General features: G+C 39.5%; 1 protein-coding gene across 4 annotated transcripts in view; it reads right to left on the bottom strand.

Moving 5' to 3' along the window:
- Nucleotides 1–20,271, bottom strand: part of NRP1 (neuropilin 1) — a 138,120-nt gene that overhangs the window by 57,420 nt on the left and 60,429 nt on the right. For all 4 annotated transcript variants that reach the window (XM_086714608.1, XM_086714610.1, XM_086714611.1 and 1 more), the window contains exons 4-6: nt 18,102–18,329; nt 11,751–11,906; nt 9,038–9,204 (exon numbers count right to left, since the gene is read on the bottom strand). In XM_086714608.1, the coding sequence (XP_086570734.1) occupies nt 9,038–9,204; nt 11,751–11,906; nt 18,102–18,329 (551 nt within the window). The remainder of the gene's footprint in view (nt 1–9,037; nt 9,205–11,750; nt 11,907–18,101; nt 18,330–20,271) is intronic.

Genomic DNA, 20,271 nt, shown 5'->3' with positions numbered 1-20,271 from the left:
CCTAAATGCGAACATTAATGCACTCTGTAAAAGGTACAATTATTACCGCCGGGACAGAAATCAACAAACCCCACCAAAGGAATTTCTTAAAACTGCTATCATAAAATCTGTGCATGTTATGGATTTCATTAACATTTTACTCCCTGAGGATTCCCAATTGTATAATAACAGAAGTTCTTTAAATTTTAAATACCACAGACAGGAACAGCCTTTCACCCAAAACAGATGTGAAACCATCAACCTTGCCTTCTTATTGGTCCACAGATATGAAACTGGTTGGAATTGATAGCTCTTAATGTGTTGTTGTTTAGGTTACAAAATTGGAAACTTAATAGTATTTTTCCCATGAAAAGATAAGTTAATAAGCAATAGACAAGTTTTTCAAACACAGCTCCTTACTCTTGATTACCATGGAAGTGAAAACACACACACACACACACACACACACACACACACGCACACACGTTTGATTTACATACTGCAAAAAAATTAAAATACTTTGGCAAAGGTCAGTGACACATAATGTCCAGGTGTGGAGGGGCTCATTTCAGTCTTATTTTTCCTATATCTTGTCAACAATGACTTGTGATTTTATCCTTGTGTTTCCTTTTCATAATCCAATCCTTATCAGTGCATTTTGAGACCCAACTACAGTATTTTGAAATCACATCTGTATTTATTTAGCTAAAAACAGTTCACTTTTAAAAGCTAAAAATAGTGAAGCTTAAGATAAATAAACCAGGAGGTTTATGATGCTGTTTTCCTGCATAAGGTAAACAGATGCATCTGTATTTTTGGAAAACAAAAGAACTACGGTTCTATTCAAATGATTATCTATGATAAGCAATTGAAATGTGACAAAAAACAGCCAAGCAATCAGTTTACCTTTCCTTTGTGATCAACCTTATTAATGGTGATTAACCTTATTATTTAAAAAATGACTTGATTAGGACTTGAGACATCTTCTATACCAATGGTTTTCAATGGAGGGGGATTTTTGTCCCCAGTAGGACATTGTACAATACCTACAGACATTTTTGGCTGTCATAATTGAGGTGTGTGTGTGTGTGTGTTTGTGTGTGTGTGTGGTGTGTGTTTGTGTGTGTGTGTGTGTGTGTGTGTGTGTTACTGACTTCTAGTGGGTGGAGGCCAGAGGTACTGCTAGATATCTTACAATGCACAGATAGCCTCCACAATAAAGAGTTATCTAATCTAGGGGAGCATGGGCGACTCAGTTGGGTAAGCATCCGACTTTGGCTCAGGTCATGATCTCACGGTTCATGAGTTCAAGCCCTGCATCGGGCTCTGTGCTCCAAGCCTGGAGCCTGCTTCGGATTCTGCCCCTCCCTGCTCGTGCTCGCTCTCTCTCTCTCTCTCTCTGTCTGTCAAAAATAAATAAACGTTAAAAAAATTAAAGAATTATCTAATCTAAAACATCAGTATTGTTTAGACCAAGAAACTCTGGTTGGGACAGAGTCCAGTCATTGGCCAAAGGTAAAGCTTTGGCAATGACTGCTCAATTTGATAGACATCTTTTACCAATCAGTAACTAAGCAGGAATATGCTGGGACTTAAATGTGCTTACCTGGTCTTCACGATGTCACCTTCAAGAAGGATCCAAATTCATATTTGCACAGTATTACAACTGAGTAGCAACAAAGAAGGGGCAGCAAGGATGCTAAGATTCTAGTCCAGGGTCTGGGTCATTAACTTGCTATGTGGTCTTGGAAATCACTTAACCTCTGAACTCAAGCAAAATAAGGAACTTAGATAAAATGATGTTTGCATCTGCTTTTAGCCTTATACTTAAAGCTGAGCTATCCTAGAAAGAAAACAATTCTCCTCTAGAATATAACTATGAATATTGGTTCCAAATAGACATAAAACAATTAAGAAACCAAAACCATAAACAAATGAAATGTGTGTGGTATGCAAATTAATCTATGTGAAGTGTAGTTCTACCTGAATAGTTGTGGTTTTTTTCAATATTGTCTTTCCAGCGATTTCATCATAAAAATCTAAGAGGTTTCTTTAAATGTCACACATTCTCTTTGGGGTGTTGACATGAAATACTAATTAGTAAAATCATTTGACTGATTTTTAAAACTGAATTAAGCGGTTGATTTGATCAAAACAGTTAAATGATCTTGGTATTTTGTAGATGACAAAACAGTCAGGTAAAAATATCTTAAATAATTATGCCACACGTTTATTCCATGTTCCCCAAATCATAACCTCCTTTAATGCAGCAACAAGTTCTGACTTTAACCCATCCCTGTACATGTTTTCTATAAGTATTTCCTTCAAATGACTTTCAACAACTTGAGAAAACAAGGTACAAGAGAAAGCAAAGGAAAAGCTCCTCCAGAGAGGAATTTTGGGAACAGAGACTTCCTGGGTGGAACTTAGTCAGAGAAAACAGCCCTGTGATGGGATGTAAAGCATTCATTTTATCAGGAAGTAGAGGTCCCTGCAGAAACAGGGTAAGATAATGAAAGACTTATCTTGGGGGAATTTTTTTTAAAGCAATTTTTCTCCCTTCCAGATCAATGTTTTAGCTAAAACAGCATACTAATATTAGTTGCACCACAGACACACACACACACACACACACACACACACACACACACACACACACAGGCAGCACACCTGGGGAATAAACATTCAGTCAAACAGCTATATTTTCCCTAAATTTGCCAACACTATATTTTACATGTCTCATTCCACATTTGGGTAACCCAGTGAGCTATTTTTGTCAGTTCTCTAGTTACACATTTATAAAGGATCATTTTATTGCGATTTCAGCAATTTACTAATGATCTGAATGAGATAATGTACCCTCTAAAGTGTCTGGTTTATAAGCAGACCGTTTACAGTCAGGATAACGTGGCTCAATATATGTTCTGGACCAGTCAATTCAGCAAATGGAACCAATTATGAATACAGCATTACAGATTGTAAACCTGCTAAAAACTAGCAATTGTATGAAAATGTCAAAAACTATTTCATCCACGATACCTGTTCCATACTCAACACATTATTATGAGAACAAAAGATTTTTCCAGAAAGTTTAGAAGAAAATTATACATGAAGCCTGTTAAAATAAATGATATTCTAAGGCTTTATGATAAATGATTTCAGTTTCTATCCTAATTTTGGAAGACAAGTAACATTAAAGATAAAAACAAGGATTCCAAATAAATTCTTTTAACTGAATGAGGAGCACTAACTTTTCCCACCTAAGATTCCCTAAAAATGTGTAATAATTCCATGTGTCAGAGGGAATATTTCCAAGAATTCATGAGTTACTTCATTCCATTTGTTACTATTCCAATACAGGGCATCCAGCTGGCCCCTTCTTAGCTCCTGAAATCAAGCCCATGCCTTTAAATTGCCTTTTGTCTCCATTATCAGCAAGTCATAACTGTTAATTCCATGTTTTAATGATGACAGAGCCACTCTGGAAGTTGCTGGTAGCTCCAACTCACAGCCCTGGAGGGATGTTGGGAAGCCTTTGGGCATTAAGCCAGGAAGGACCTCCTGGCCTAGAGGAAAGACCCTTGGGCTGGGGATTATAGGAACTTGGCTATTTGAATGACTGTCTCTCCTCCAGGACCTGTGGAGCCTTACGACCTCACCTCACCAGACTTTGTGGTTTTCCTCTGTAGAGTCGGCATGAGAGAATTGCTCAGTTTACTGCATTTGAGAATTTGAGAGTGTAAGGTGAAAAACTCACAGTTCGAATGGCCAAAGAGCTATGGAAAAGCCAGCTGCACGCTGGGCCTGGGTCAGGTCCAGCCACAAGTGGTGACTCACCAGCTGCTGTCTGCCTTCATGATCTCTCTGTGCCTACTGACTCCATTCTCACGTGTGAGAAAGGAAGTCCACTTCCATTGTGTAAGCCCAATTTTCCCCACAAGTTGCATCTTTTCTGCAAGTTGGGACTCATGAACCATTTAACTTCTTTGAGCCTCTGTTTTTTCACTTGAAGTTGAGGATGTAAATCTTTGGCCTATTTAACTTACATTCTAAGACTAAACTGGGATGTGTACAAAAAGGTGCTTTAAAAAAGGAAAAGTAGGGCACCTGGGTGGCTTAGTCGGTCGAGCAGCTGACTCTTGATTTCAGCTCACTTCAAGATCCCGGGGTCATGGGATCAAACCCTGCGTCAGGCTCCACACTGAACATGGAGCCTGCTTCAGATTCTCTTTCTCTTTCCCTCTGCCCCTCTCTGCCACTTGCATTTTCTCTTTCTCTCTCTCTAAAAATAAAATTAAATTAAAGATAAATAAAAGAAAAAAGAAAAAGTGCAATAGGAACATAAAGTTTTGTTGTTAGAACATGTCTTACAATTAATTTTATTATTTATTTATTTAAATTTTTGAGAGAAAGAATGAGAGTGCAAGTGGGGGGAGGGGCAGAGGGACAGAAAGAATCCCTAGCACGTTCCATGCCTAGAGCATAGCCCAACACAGTGCTTGATCTCAAAACCATGAGATCATGACCTGAGCCAAAATGAAGAGTCGGACGCTTAATCGACTGAGCCACCCAGCACCCCAATCATATAACTAATTTTAAAATCCACAAAACAACCCTAAGGCCTGGCCTGATCAGTTTTACATGTTGAACATTAACAAGGGCATTTACTTTCTTTGACACTATGATTGTAAGTGAGTGAACACGACTGAGGGTGTGTGGTGTGTGGTATTGTGGGTGTGTTATGACTCAGTTCAGATTACCTCCTTTCCACACTAAGGCCTTTTGTTGCTGATGTCTGCTTTCAAAGTTCCTTCAGTTAGAAAATGTGGAATATTATCCAACAGGAACATACATAAGGCAAGAGGAAAATATAGAATCAAGCCTCCTCATAAAGTTAGTGCTAGCTCCTCTCTTCTGGAACTTTCCTTCTCCTCATTCCTCAGAATGAACATCTGTACAAGTAAATAGAGAGAGGTAGTGCAGAGAGAAGACGATTTTGCTCTGGGGGCTCGGTGAGGTATTCTCAGAGCTACAGAGTATCTTTGTGGAGGCTTCTTTCTTCTGTGTGATTAATCCATAAAAGGGCTGATTTACCAAACCAAACAGGATGGGGTTTAGGAGCCAGCGCTTTCGCTTTCTGCTTCTCTGGGATAAGTGATGGCATAAATAATCTAGTACCCAAAAATTTTCCCACAAAAGACAATGCCCCCAAATTTGGAGAAGAGTGGAGTTTCAGCCTGAGTCGGTTTATCAAGCAATTCTATTTCTAAACTCACTGGAGGGTGTGGTAATCGATTAGTCCCTGGTGCCATTTTATTTCTTTGGATCAACAAAGGTCATATCCCATCTAAGCATTATATCTCTTGCCTTTTTTCCCCCCTCGTCTCCTGGCATTTTAATCAGGGAAAAGTCACAGTTGTTTTGAGGAGAGCGCTCCCAAGAGCTTTAATTAAAGCGAGAAGGATAAATCTGTTTACAGTGTGGTGAACACTATCATTAATAAAACATTGAAATAATTAACGAATTAAATTCTGCTTTGTGTGTGAATGACTACACTTAGGATCCATGAGAACACGTTTCCGGAGCAGACAGTATGCTACGCACTTAGTATGCACAGAGGAGAAGAAAGCCCAAGACTGCATTTCTCTGAGATTCACAGTATCATGAACCGCGACAGCTTGAATGGAGAAGGCTACCATACCTTCATTTTACAGGGAAAGAAATTCAGCTTCAATGAGGTTAATGGCTTGGGCTCTGATGATATGCTTGAAAATTAAGAATTTTTATAACACCACTGATATACGGAGTCTTTACTTTGAATCCTTTATTGTTTAGCCAGAAACAAAAGGAAGAAAAAGACTAAATGAATAATAAGATAAGCAGCTCCAAGCAACAGGACAGAGTGGAATACTCTGAAAAACATGGGCAAATTTCGAAGTGTGATTAAACTCTGCTGTTGACCATTAGGAGGTTTTAGCTGCTCAGGATATGAAGTGGCCTTTTGAGCAGGATATGACCATGTGCAAAGCTCCGAGTGGGGACTTCCCTTATGCCCCTTCCCACTAAATTGCCTCTTGACTTGTTTTTAAGCTTTCTGGCAGACAACAGATCTCACAGGAAGCACTGATGTAGACGTTCATACCCACGGTTAACGACGCATTGTTTTTTTTATGTCACTCAGTAATTTCCTAGAGAAAACAATGGCAACCAAAGACTGTTCCTGTCTTGAAGGAAAGTCAGCTTCCAACACTGCCTTATTAATTTAACACATGCAAGTGTTTGTTCTTGTTGCTACAGCAACATGTTTTGTGGGGTATATCTCATGCAAAATGTGAAAAAGCAGAAAAAGAAAACAAATACCAACCGCATACTGATGTGCATATAAATAGAAATGTCTGTGCGCTAATGCTCCTGTGATTGGAGGTACGCGCCTCTTGCCCTCAGCCTCAATTATGCTTTACTTGGTGGTTAATGTAAAACATCTACCCAATGAAAACAACAAGCCAACCACTTCCAAGGAGTTTCAGAAAAGCTGGAAACATACAAAATTATTCATAATTAGGTGATGGGTGAATGATAAGAGCTCCCATCATGAGGGAAAAGATACAACAAACATGTAAATGAGTCCAGTGAGCTCCAGAAGGAGCAAAAGATAATCTTACCTCAAGGTGAACTGATGCTGAGTCTCTCTGACATTCATCGTCCATAGGGATGGAGGCATAAGGGCATTGAATGCTAGATTTAGAAAGAGTAAGCACCCAACTCATCTCCGTGTGTCCTCTCACAAGGAAAGGCATGAAGGGAATTATGTCCCAAGATATACCTGAATTCATATGAAAGGTAACAAATGATAAAGAAGAGGAGACTGAAGTGTAAAGAAGCAGGTGTTGGGAGTTCGGCAGACCCTGATTCCAAGCCCGGTCATTCACTGCGATCTTGGGCATTTACTAATCTCTCCGAACCTCAGGGTCCTCCTTTGTAAAATGAGGATAATAGCACCTCCTTCACAGGATTACTGTGAGGATGAAATACAAATATGTCAAGTACTCAGCAGAAGTGGGGCCCCATAGTAAACCCTCAATAAATGGTAACTATTCTACGAATGGCACAATTGTCATTCATGCTGTTCACCAAATTTCTAGCTCTCCTCCATCCAGCATGAAGTGAATTGCTACCCCTCAGAAGATAAGTGTGGCCATGGGATGTGCTTTGGCAATGAAAATGGGTGAAAGTGCTCTTTGAGGGGACCATAAGAGCTAGCACAACGGCTGTGCTCTCTTTTTCCCTTTGCTTGGTGACCAGCAATATTTGAGATGACAGCTGTCTCCTCTGTCTGGGTCCTGGTGTTAGAAGATGTGGAACAGACCCCCAGCTGGCCGATGAAGAGTAGCTTGAGTAAGAAGTAAACCTTGTTTGAGAGATTTTGGTTACGTAGCTTCTCCTAACCATTGCTTTCTATGCTTTGATAGAAAGAGTCGGACCATTTCAGATTTTTTTTCCTTTTGCCTAGCTCCTGAGAAGGATGTAAATCCTGTCTTGTTGACAAATGCTTTGTGAGAGCCCATCTTGTCTCAATGTTTCTACTGACACAGAATTGCCTTGCACAGAAGAATTGCTACAGTTGCAATTTCAGAAGTCTTGCAAGCCCAACACTGTCCCTAAATTATTGAGCACTATCCACATTACCAAGAATAGGACCACGTTACCATGCAAACATGCTTAGCACTGCAAAATGCAAGCTTTCCTCTGGAGACACGTCTGTCAATCATACTGAACTGCCTGTTGGTTTGGGGATGTGAAAAAACAAGTTACCAAGAGTATTTTGACATAGGCAAATTCATTTAACTTCTGACTTAATCTAGAGCTGGATTCAGCAATCCTTAGGTAAAAATCTCATCTTTTCTCACCGTCTACACATTTCTCAGTGTTATCATTTAGAGGTTAGCAGGAGTTCAGTCTCCTGTAATAGGCCATTTCACTTTAAGTGTATGTTAAACTAATATTGACCTTTACAAAGTAAAACAAAATCTGGGATTTGTGCTCAAAAGACTGAAACAACAATGGATATAGAAAGTAGGGGATTAATCATCTTGCTTTTTTTCTTGCTTAGAAACTCTCTCTGGGAATTAGTCATTTTTATATATCTTGCAATGTATGTAAGACAAGCTTTGCCTACTCTATGAAAATGAAGCCTGTATCCTTCAGCAAATAACTTTGTATAATTTGCCCACAGTTTAACCCACACAGCCAGATACCCAATGTTTCATTTGACAGTGGGTGAAAAAGTCAAGAACATGAGCATCAGGTCTTGAGTGGGCGTATCCAGCCGTCAAGGTTGGCCAGGCTGAGGTATTAGGATTGGTGCCAGGGATGAGTTGGGGCAAGGGAGTCATGGTGCAGAAGAGGAGAGTCTGTCGGGGATGTAAGGGTAATGGTAAGGAAGGGGGTATCAGGGCAAAGGGAGGGAAGCAGAAGCAACATCATAATAAGGATACAAATGTGTCCATTTCAGACATACATGTGTGTATACACAGCCCCCAAAGACCAGTGCCCTTGATCTGCTCCCACTGCTTTCTTGGGCATGTGCTATGTACACTTGCATGGAAAAGCAAACCTCAGCTCCGTTCTTTCCTTCTTCTACTCTGAACAAACAAATAAGAAGCCTTATACTTTGATATAACTATTTCATGCAAGTCTACTGGTTGAGCCAAAATATTTCATCAAGGAAATAAAAATCTGTTGAAGGAGGAAGTATATGAATAGAAAATGTGTAGTTGTTGGGAAAAATCAGATCTTTTAGTTGTTACCAAAGTGAGACAACTGGGCATTCTGTGAAGAGTTAAAAAAAAAAAAAAAAAAAGAATTTTCAAGGACATCAAGCAGGCCTGCTTTTCTTAGACTGCAGTGACATGATGGTTCTGCAGGGTGATGACACTTGGTGCCCATTCCTTTTGTCTTCTCACCTGCAGGCATCAGGCATTGCACTGCTTTTTTTCAACACCCTTTCTAGATGACCAAAATCTTCCACCCTAAAGATGCCACGTCTCCTGCTACATACCTGTATCCACTCTCTGTAGGAATCTTCTCCTGGAGTCCACCCATTCTCAGGGTAGTTGAGGCGAGAGCGTTCTGCAGACCAGTTAGTGCTATACTGGGAAGAAGCTGTGATTTGGTCAGAATGAATCTCCCCTGATTCCATGCCCAGAGCTTCCATACATTTGAAATCTAGAGGGGAAAAAATGGCCCAAAGTCATGAAAACATAGGGGACCTGAAATGCAGATTTCTTTTTATAATCTGGCAAACTAAAACATTCATATTGACATTCACACAAAATCTTACAGAAGATGACAGTGGGGGACTTATTGAGACCTGGTACTGATACGTGGGAATAAATTCATGGCAGTAATTTTTAAAAACAGGGTTCTGAAGATCTTGTAGTGGATTAATTATTTTCCTAACTGGACCTAGGTTGACAGAAATACTATTAGAAATCTATTAGGGGGTGCTTGGGTGGCTCAGTCAGGTGAGGGTCCTGACTCTTGGTTTTGGCTCAGCTCATGATCTCATGGTTCATGAGTTTAAGCCCCACATCAGACTGTGCTGGCAGCACAGACCTTGCTGGCAGTTCTGTCTCTGCCCCTCCCCCCACTTGCTCTGACTCTGTTGTTCTCAAAATAAATAAATATACTTTAAAAAAATTACTAGGAAATGATGGCGCTTTTGATTTATTTTCAAAGTTCATACGAGTACACACCAGAAGTTTTAGTATTTTCTCTAAGATCCAGTAAAGTGAAAAAGATTCTATGTCTGTTTATAATCCATATTTGGTGAACAGTAGACTTTAATTCTCTGTCTTTCAGATTTCCTTGTAGTTGGCACCTGGGCCACTTCTCCCCGATTCCCTTTGTTCTCATGCCTCCTGCCCTGGCCTTGTCATGATTATTAACATCATTAGTTTATATTATTAAAACATGAGAGTATACATCAGAAGTAAACCACAGTATCATATGGTCCCAAGGAGGACCACAGTTTTACAACATAAAATAATAATGCTCACAATGATGACTATGAATCATGAAAGCATGTATTCCATTAGGCCTCATATACTCAGTGAAACAATGAAATATGACATTGATATGAAATATGACATAGGGAAATAAATAATCAACTTTAAGAAATGTGAATCTAAAAGTACTAACATGGGGAAAAAAGCTTTAGAGATTAAGGGTTCTCAATCATCAAGAAAAATGCCAACTAACCAAACTTGCACATTTTCTGAATTTTTTATCATAATAGATAAAGTTTTATGGCATAGAAGGTTTTCTTTCACTGGTTTCATACTTTTAAGCTTAGATTTGTTATTTGTAATATAGAAATATTTTTTGGGGTGCCTGGGTGGCTCAGCTGGTTGAACATCCACCTCTAGATTTCAGCTCAGGTCATGATCTCATGGTTCATGGGATCCAGCCCTGTGTTGTGCTCTGTGCTGACAGCATGGAATCTGCTTGGGCTTCTCTCTCTCTCTACTTCTGTCTGCCTCTCCCCCATGTTCTCTCTCTCTCTCTCTCTCTCTCTATCTCTCTCAATAAACATTTAAAATATTTATAGACACAAACATATATAAATTAATTAATCAAATTAAGCACAAATAAGATCTTGAAATTTAATTGGCCTTTTCATTTTCCAGTAAGATCTGGTAGAAAAGATGTTAGCATATCTATGGGGCACCTGGGTGGCTCAGTTGGTTAAGTGTCTGACTTTGGCTTAGGCCATGATCTCATCGTTCGTGAGTTTGAGCTCCTCATCAGGCTCTGTGCTGACAGTTCAGAGCTTTGAGCCTGCTTCAGATTCTGTCTCCCTCTCTCTGCCTTTCTCCTGCTCACGCTCTGTTGGTCTGTCTCTCTCAAAGATAAATAAAGCTTAAAAAAAAAAAAAAAAAGAGTGGGATGCCCAACCAGCTGAGCCACCCAGGGCACCCATCTGACAAATATTAAAAAAAAAAAAAAAAAAAAAAAAAGATACTAGTATATCTGCAGGAAAGGTCTCCAAACAGCCCCTGTCCTCTTCCCTATGTTACTTTACAACCTGGCAGCTAGACCTGATGAAATACACAATTTATTCATTGTTCTCTCTGGTGTTTTCCTTGGGCCCTTAAAAGAGCTGGACACTACATAAACTTTGAAGAAGCGTTGAGTTAGTTGATTATTTTAATAAGATGTGAAACATAGTACTTCCTCTTTCTTTTGTGGAAAGCTATAACCAAAATTAAAACATGCTTCTTTTACATGAATATCCACTTTTATTCACCTAAAAACAAAAAACAAATGGCTTCCATTGGTGTCTTCACAAACCAATCCACCAGGTGTCATCTATTCTGTAAGACTGCCTTGTCAATAAACTATGGCAGATTTGTTCCTATCCCTTGTGATCAATGCCTGTCCTTTTATGATTCTCAGCCCAGTACACATTCAAGGGTGCCAGATAGGGTCTGGCTATAGTTCGTTGTTTCAGGACACTGTTTTGCCATTTCCCACTTTCTCCCATAATTTCAGAGGCTCACAAGCAGCCTTCTCATCCACAATTTCCTTAAGAAAGCACACCAAACAGTTCTTCCTATTGATATCCAAAAAACCATTTAAAAGAGAAAAATAAATATTTGACATTCCAATTCGCAAACCATTTCTTTAGTGTTTCATGTGGCCACAGATGTGTGAGGAGGAATAACATGGAGTGTTTACCACAGGGCTTTGCAGGGTGAATAAATACTGACCTTCTGAGACACTACTCTGCAAAACACTGTAGTTTGCTGAGAAGCCTTCTTTTGCGATTGCACTGTCAGTATAAAAAACCATGGAGAGAATGCCCGAGGAGGAACGGATTCGACCTGGTGTCTTCTGTCCACAGTAACGCCCAATGTGAGGACCAACTAGAAAGGGAGAAATGCAGAGAACATTAAAGTATCTTTTGTTCCACCGCAGATGCAAGAATAACCGTTTGCAAACATGGGTCCCGGCAGAACCCAGAAGTGTTTTCTTACCCAAAGCAAGTCTTCCCTGGTTAATTGGTTCACTGTGAACATATTGGATCAGGTTTGTGGAGAGGGATATAAAGTGTGCTTAGAAGGGCAATAACAGGCATATAACCTCATTCCCCACTGAGCAGGATTGTTTTCAGGAACAGAATCAAAATGCTTGCTTCATCTGCAGTGAATGAGATTTGGGCTGTCAAGTGTCACCTTGACATTCATCTCCAGGACCAAACTGCACACACTACCCAGTGCTGAAAGATTCCAGCTAGGCTGTGATCACCAAGGGTTCTGGAAGCTGCCTTACTCACTTTTCCCCCCACTATGAGGAGATCCAGGGAACTGGTCCCGGATGCAACCAGACCAGTGCCAGGAATCTGATCCAACATTGAGTAACCCCAATTTCCTTCTTCATTCCATCTTTTAGTTCTGGAGCCTTATTATGATGAACATCACAGACAGGGCTCTATCTAATGGATAATTTATAATTGTAACAACCTAAAAAAATTAGAAGCTACAGACACCAATAATTTATACGTAATAATAAGTTGTAAACAAAATGAAAAGAAAATGCATCTGACTTTTCTCTGTTTTTTTTCTCTCCCAAACTTAAGAGACGTGACCACATTGCACTTAGGTCCTGTGGCTAAAAGATGGCCCAAAGGAGCCATTTGACTGTGCACATCAGGAAAAAAAGTAGTACCTGGGGCAGTGAAAAATTGGGAACACTGATTAATTTGTGATATGTCAAACTGCAACTGGGCTTAAACTGGCCACCCCTTTGTTGAAGTGCTTTTAGATAAACCTTGGCAGTTAGTAATTGCAACTTGCCACATAGACAGTGCACAAGCCCTCTGGGCTTGGAGAATCTCTCCAATTCCCTGTCCAGATCATCAGCAAGGAAAAAAAAAATCCCCTTTTCTCTAGTTTTTTTTTTTTTTTTTTTTTTTTTTTTTCCATTGCACATATGGTAAAAACATAGCAGATGGTTTGGGCTTAGAAGGACAATCTGGTGTGGACCATTTTCCCCTCCAAGAAATCCATGGTTCTCTGCATTTCAACTAAGAGTTATTGCTTTGTTCAAGGAAGCACAGTAGGTGGACCCCTCTCTGGAAGGATGGGCCTACAGAAGGGACTTGGTGCGCCAAGGCCCGTGTGTGGAGCTTGGATGCAGAAAGCAGCTGAGGAAGACTAGAAGCAGCTTCCAATGTGATTGGAAAAGTGAGTCTCATAAGAACTGATCTCCCTGGAGCCTCACCTACCCACTGAGTTCCTAGTAGGCAGCTGGCTAGTCCAAGCACCCTGCTTTTCGGAGTGCTCAAATCCTTGGCTGACAGGTTTTCAGCTCTTGGCTGGCCCTCTTAAAACAAAGCAAACCTAAAACTACAACTAAACCAAAGTGTTTCCACATTCGAGTTAGTGAAAAATGGTTACTTCGAATATCTGATAACTTCTCCATGCATTCATAGTAATTGATGTGATTGAATTTAAAGAGTTTTCTCTACTGTAACTCCTCATTCTCCAGCAACCAAACATTTTGTGTGTGTGTGTGTGTGTGTGTGTGTGTGTGTGTGTAGCCTGCTTTATTATGAAGAAAACAAGGACCCTGGCCCATTAGGGGAATTGATACAGATTATCTACAGGGCATGACATGGTCATGAACAGGGACTCTGTTATGGGAAGAAAATGTTGTTCTATCGGGTTTCCCAGTTGGCAGAAGAGAGCATCTCAGGAGATGAAACTCGCAGTTTTGTTTCTCTTGAGCTTTAATCTGAGCCTCAGCTTCTTCTACAAGTGCTAGTCCTTTGGCAGATTTTCATCATTCTGAATGAATTCAACACTTTTTTCTTCCCTATGGAGCACAAAGTTGCCCATGACATATGTATGAAAACACCGAGCTAGAGCCATAAACTCCGGTCTTTCCTTTCCTTGAAAAGAATCCCATTTCTGATTTACAATCTTAATGAGAGGCCTAGAGTCCATTCGTAGGTTCTCACTTTTTCCCCTCATTTAAATTCCATTATTGTGGTTTCATAACTTTCTTTTTCTTTAGCTTGTGGGCAAACATTTACAGCCTTAGTCCTTGGAGCTGGTCTCTGATCACCACAGCCATTGACCCGCCAAGAATACAAGTGCACAAGGGAAGCCACACTCAACCCCTTAAGCTCTGGCTGCAGATTCTCCACCCTCCCCCCACCACCCCATTCCTCTGGGGAGCGGGGAGGGGGAGTCTCTTTGAAAGAGCAAACAGAAGAGAACTTGTCTAATGCAGACTCATAATTTAGAGAGTCTCCATGACTCACTGGTTTATAATGTTTAAGACATGCCGGGTAAATCTGCCTTCTGTCCTTTAGAACCTTGCCCCCGGATAGCAGTGTGCAACTCTCTTTAGGAGCCCTTAAGATATGAGAGTGAAAAGGCTTTTTCGACTATAAGACAAAGAAGTATTGAATTTTCCTGAACAACAGCGAGACCTTAGCCTAGCAAGCTAATGCAATATTGATCTGAGCAAGAGTGGGCACAGTACTTATCTATCTCATGCATGTGCTCATTTGTGTATTTACATGAACACAGCTATTGGATTTCCTCTTTCCGTTAGGCCAAGGAGATGAATGGAAACTCACAAAAACAGAAGTGGAACTCAGCAATTGCATTACTGAAGAATTTAAGTAAGCAATATGTGCTAAACAATCTCTTGGGGGGACAGTAGGTGCATAGTGACCATATCTTTCCAGGTGTGAAGGCAATAAAGTATTTATGCTATTTAAAAGATATACCTGCAACTGGGAATGGCATTACTCTGTTATTTGTATTTTTCCATTAATTTCTCCAATAATTAATCTCTCCAATCTCTCACCTCAGAATGAGACAGTTTGGTCTCCTGTTCCCTTTCTATGGTGGGGGGCCAAAAAAAAAAAAGGCAGCAATCTGCTATAAAGACAGACTTTCAAAAGGAGGCATTCTGAATAACTAAACAAAAAAGGTAATCACTTCGAAAAAGTACAAAATAGACCAGGTATTGTTTTCCTACAATAATAAACTTTTTGTTGGAGAATATCTGGACTTGGCAACTTTTCCCCAGAAAAAAAAAAATTGCACATTTATGTCATTTACATTTTGGAATGTTTATAATTTTATGTTTATATCATTTCTATTTTAGAAGTTTAATTTAATTTAATTTTTTATTTTTAAATGCTTTTATTTATTTTTAAGAGAGACAGCATATGAGCAGGGGAGGGGCAGAGAGAGAGAGGGAAACACAGAATCCAAAGCGGGCTCCAGGCTCTGAGCTGTCAGCACAGAGCCCAGTGCAGGGCTTGAACCCATGGACTGTGAGACCATGAGCTGAGCTGAAGTTGGACGTTTAACCCACTGAGCCACCCAGGCGCCCCAGAAGTTAATTTTAATATAAACATTAAGTCAATAAAATCCAAACAGAGCTCAATCTAGCGTTCATGAAACTTACTCCTCAAATAGTTGATAGTTTTTGGAATGTAGGTAACGACAGCAGCTAAAGCCTGGGGGGAGAGCTGACTTCATGTGTGCCCATGTGGTGTGAGCTAAGCATTCGTGTTTGGCTCCAGAATTCAGCACAAACATTTGCAATATCCACCAGGGCCGGGCAGTGTGCTCAGCTCATGGCTCACAAACCATATGTAAACTTCCACCAATTACTACAGAGTTGCTACTTGTGAATCCATGGAGCTTAAGGAGTGATAGACAGAGATGTGTGATTCACAACAATGCATACCTCGACTTGAGTTTGGGAGTAAACTGCTTTTCTTCAAAGTCAATCCTATTCAATGGGTCGCTTTCAATTACATAGTCACCTAATTCAATGTGTATGATAAAAGGCAACATAAAATCACTTGATGGTTAAAAGCCTTCAGCGCCTTCTGGTTGTTGTTTTTGGAAGGGATATCAAAGAGTAAAAGCAATTTTGCTGGCAAGGGACTGTATGTGTTGAACTACTATAACAAAAATGTTTCTAGTGCCACTGACAAACCCAGGAGGGGAAGTCTGTCATTTTTGCCTAAAAAGGAGACAGCTGTTATGCTGGTGTAGGCTGGACAAGGCTAGGTAAATTTTAACAAATATACAACACAGTTTCCATATTCCAAGGCCAGTTTTCTCTGGGAATAAGTCAAGTGCACCGTAGTTTAAAACATGAGTGAATTGCAAGGCTGATAACTCTTATTGTTAATTGTTCCTCGCTTCAACTCAGTGATTTTCTAGAGCCAGAAAATTACTACTTTGAAAAACCCTTGACACTAATAACAATGTGCTTCTTTCTGAAAGTATTCTAAATAAGTTGGTTGATTGGACCTCCTTTTCAAATGTCAATTTAAATGTAAGTTCTAGAAAGGAAGGCTGCAAATTTGGGTTGTGAACAAATAAACCCATTATTAAATGTTCCAACTATTACTACAATACTGTTATAATATTGTTTTCCTAATTATCAGATTGAATACTTAGAAATCAATCAGCACTCTGTTTGGGCAAATCTCATTACTTAATGAAGGAGTTTCGATAAGATCATCATAAACCTATTTATATAGTAAAAGAGCAAAGACGAAACTACACCAATGATAACTCACCCACTTACTGCAATGACAATATAAGCTTTCTCTAAACCCAGTTTATCTCCATTGCTGTTTACTGTTGAGGAACATAGCTAAATTGAATTACGCTGAGAATTTTAATGTCATTTCAAAGGCAAAGGCAATCTCTTTCACATGATACTTGCCCTTCGTTTACAATTTAATATTTATTTAAATATTCTTTCCTCCAGCCTGATCATAATATCTGACTCTATTTTATTGGTGGTTACATATTTCTAACTGCATGATTCGTAAGAACTTCCAAGCTGCCCTTTCTGATCTGTGTAGAGTGTGTTCTCTAGAGAAATCTTAATATTAAACCAGACTAAACACAAGACAAGCAATGCAGCTGCAACAAATTATTTGATATTATCTCCCTCTTTTCAGGATTTGGGTATGTATTTTTGCCATTCACCTTCTAATTCACAAGGATAGAAATGGAAAACTTTCATCTAGCTGTCCACATGGCCACCCCCTGCCCCCTACCTCCTTCAAATCTTTGCTAAAATGACATTTTTTGTAATAAGGCCGAACCTGACCACCTTATTTAAAATTTCAACCTAAATATCCCTGTCTCTTAACCCTAGTACTTTTCATGCCTTTGCTCTACTCTACTTTCCTTTCTTTCATTTTTGTTGTTGTTGTTGTTGTTTACAGAAGTTCTCACTTTTTGCATTCCAAGGACAGAATTCTTTCATCTGTAAGTGTATTGTTTATTGTCCAATGGCCCCTGGCAGAATTGAAATCCGGATGGGGGGGCGGGGGGGGGGGGGGCAGGGCAGCCACCTTTGATTGTTCTGTTACTAAGTAGCTAGACCAATGCCTGGTACATGGCAGGTATTCAGTAAATATATTTTAAAATGTAGGATAAATTTAGATGATAAAAACAATGTATGCAGATGATGTGTTGAGATGATTCAAATTGCCAAAGATAAAAATTCCCTAGGGAGCAGATAAGGAATCTGTCTAAATTAGTAATGTCCAAACATCCTCTTTCTTTTTCTAAATTTCTAAATTTTTGGTAACCGCATAATGGATGCCATTTCACCCTTAAAATTGTATCACGTACTTAACCTCTCTGGTCTTTAGTCTCTGCATTTGTCAAGTGAATTGTTTGACTTAACTGATCTCTTCAGGTCTGTGAATTAATGACCAGTAGGCAGGTCAATGAAATGAGGCAAATACTTTAGTCAGGAAAACCATGTGTTGGTCCTAATTCTATCACAAAAATAGCTATGAGACCATGTATAATCGTTCATGGCCCCAGTTTCCTTACCTATAAATTGAAGAAATTAGACTAGATAATTACTGTCTTCTGAGCTCAAATATTTCATCGCTACTCTTCATAAAGAGAGTTACCATTTTGCTTTGTTTTATCTCCTCCTTCTGAACTATTTTTTTAAAAAATGATGCATGTATCATGACACTTGTAAAAGGATCTCAGCGCCCTTCCCCCAGATTCTCCCCTTTTGGGGATGCTTCCTGCCCTTCTTACCATCAGGGAATCCATCCCAGATTTCTAGCCGGTCATAGCGACAGAACATCCCCCCTGGAGGGTTTGAGTCAAGCTCCAGGTCAAAGCTTTCAAATTCCAGGATAATCTCTGACATCTTTGGTGCAAAGATAATATAAGTGCATTCAAGGCTGTTGGGATATTTTTCAGGGAATCCTGGGGACTTTATCACTCCACTAGGTGCTGTGTAATTCTGAGAACATTCAGGACCTAGAAGCAAAAGAAAAGAAAGAGCAAAGTGAAAATCCCACTCACACAACTTCACCAACAAATAACCTGGGTAAAGGCAGCATATCTTTCTAATAAAAGCTCACGATTATAGTCACTTTCCAAATCACTCATTACTCAGCCTTACTATAGGAGTGATAGGTATGGAAAGTCAAGTTCAGATTTATTGTGTTCACCTTAGTTTTCCATTTGTGTGAAGCAATTTAAAAACTTCTGCTGTTGCAGAGAAAAAAAAATGACAAATATCAAATCATGTGGGAACAATGAATGAGTAAGCTACAGAAATCTCGACAGAGCCCTAGAGAAATAATTATAGCCCCTTCAAGCTTAAATCTTTAAATCTTGAGGCTGACAGCCCTTTATTGGTGAAATAGAACATTTACAAAGGCGAGGGAGAGAATTCAGTGGAGGGAGTTTGGGTTTCAGATTCCTACACCAGTGACTCAGTAACTCTGCCAGATGTGACCTATGCCTCTTTGACAAACTAAATGTGAAAGGTAATTCGTACATGTATCCAGGGTGAGTGACTCATTTTGAGTGGTGTTGACACAGGTGTGCCGGTAAAGTGTGGCTGTTAGTGAGGGCACGATAAACTGTGATTACAGGCCGTGTTGCTAGAAGTCACTTGATATCAATGTTGACATTGTTGCCTTCCCCAATGTATCAGATACAGTGCCATTCTAAAATTATTTTTAACATACATGTGTGGGTGTGTAATGTGTCTATTTATAGTGTATAATTTTAGTGACTATTCAGGGTTTTCAACACTTTACAAATTATGGTAATTTGTAATTTAAATTGGTCAAGCTCATACACACCTATGGTGCAAGTTGACCTTATGACTGTATGAATGACCACAATTTTGATTCATGGCATCCAGCAGCAAATGGGGTGGTATCCACCACACCATTGAAAATGGCCCATCTACAAGAATATGAGCACATCAACTTCACCCCTTATCACCACCACCACTGCTGTGATTTTCAAAGGGATCCTAAGGATCTCTGGGAATCAGCAACGACTTGATCCTCTTGAAACTCAAGATCCAACCTGGGAATGTTCAATTCAACAATTTTTTCCCTGGGCCACTGTCTCACTGATGGGCACGCTGTGATGGCATGCATGGATTCAGCTCTAATAAGGAGGTTGGTTGAGAGTGTTCTTAACTAAATATTCTCCCACAGAGCCAAGTACTAGAGGCAACACTGTAGGCATCAATACAGATTAAATTAAACCAACAGATCTCTATTTTTAGTGTTTAGAATTGCTACGCTGAATCTCCACCTCAGTGCGTCTGGCAGGCTTTTGAGAAAACAAATCAATTGTTTGCTCTCCATGTACATACTAGATGTTCATGGCACTGGAGACACAGAAGAATAAAAATTACTAGATGTACACAATAAACCTGGCCTTTAGAGGTCTGACTTGCTTAAAATGCCTTCCAAAGCCTTCACAGATGTGGCTCATCCTTCACCATGGTGGCTTCAGATACTTACTTATTTGATTCTGGTTAAAGTTAATAACATGTGACATTTACCATGTCAATTACAGGTAAGAAGATTACAGAATGTGCCGTATCATTTATATTCTAAGTTCATGGGTGGCTTCTAAGATGACAGGGACTTTGCCAATTTAAGACATTAATTTACAAAGACATTATAGTTTACAATTATATATATATATATATATATATATATACACACATATATATACACACACACACATATATATATATATATATATAAATATATATATATAATATTGGAATCTCTTTCATTTTATTTTTAAGATGTAGGAGCAGTGACCCTGGAGACCTCCAGCTTCCTCCCTGGGGCAGTGCGGGGTGGGAGGGGGGGATGCTTTTTTAAGATCCTTATAAGGAAAAGCTGACAGTGGGGTTCAATTCAGGTACTAATATTTTCTC

This window comes from Puma concolor, chromosome B4 (assembly GCF_028749965.1).
Source record: "Puma concolor isolate L17-30 chromosome B4, mPumCon1.1.hap2, whole genome shotgun sequence".
Taxonomy (NCBI): Eukaryota; Metazoa; Chordata; class Mammalia; order Carnivora; family Felidae; genus Puma; species Puma concolor.
This window is presented reverse-complemented; position numbering and strand designations above follow the sequence as displayed.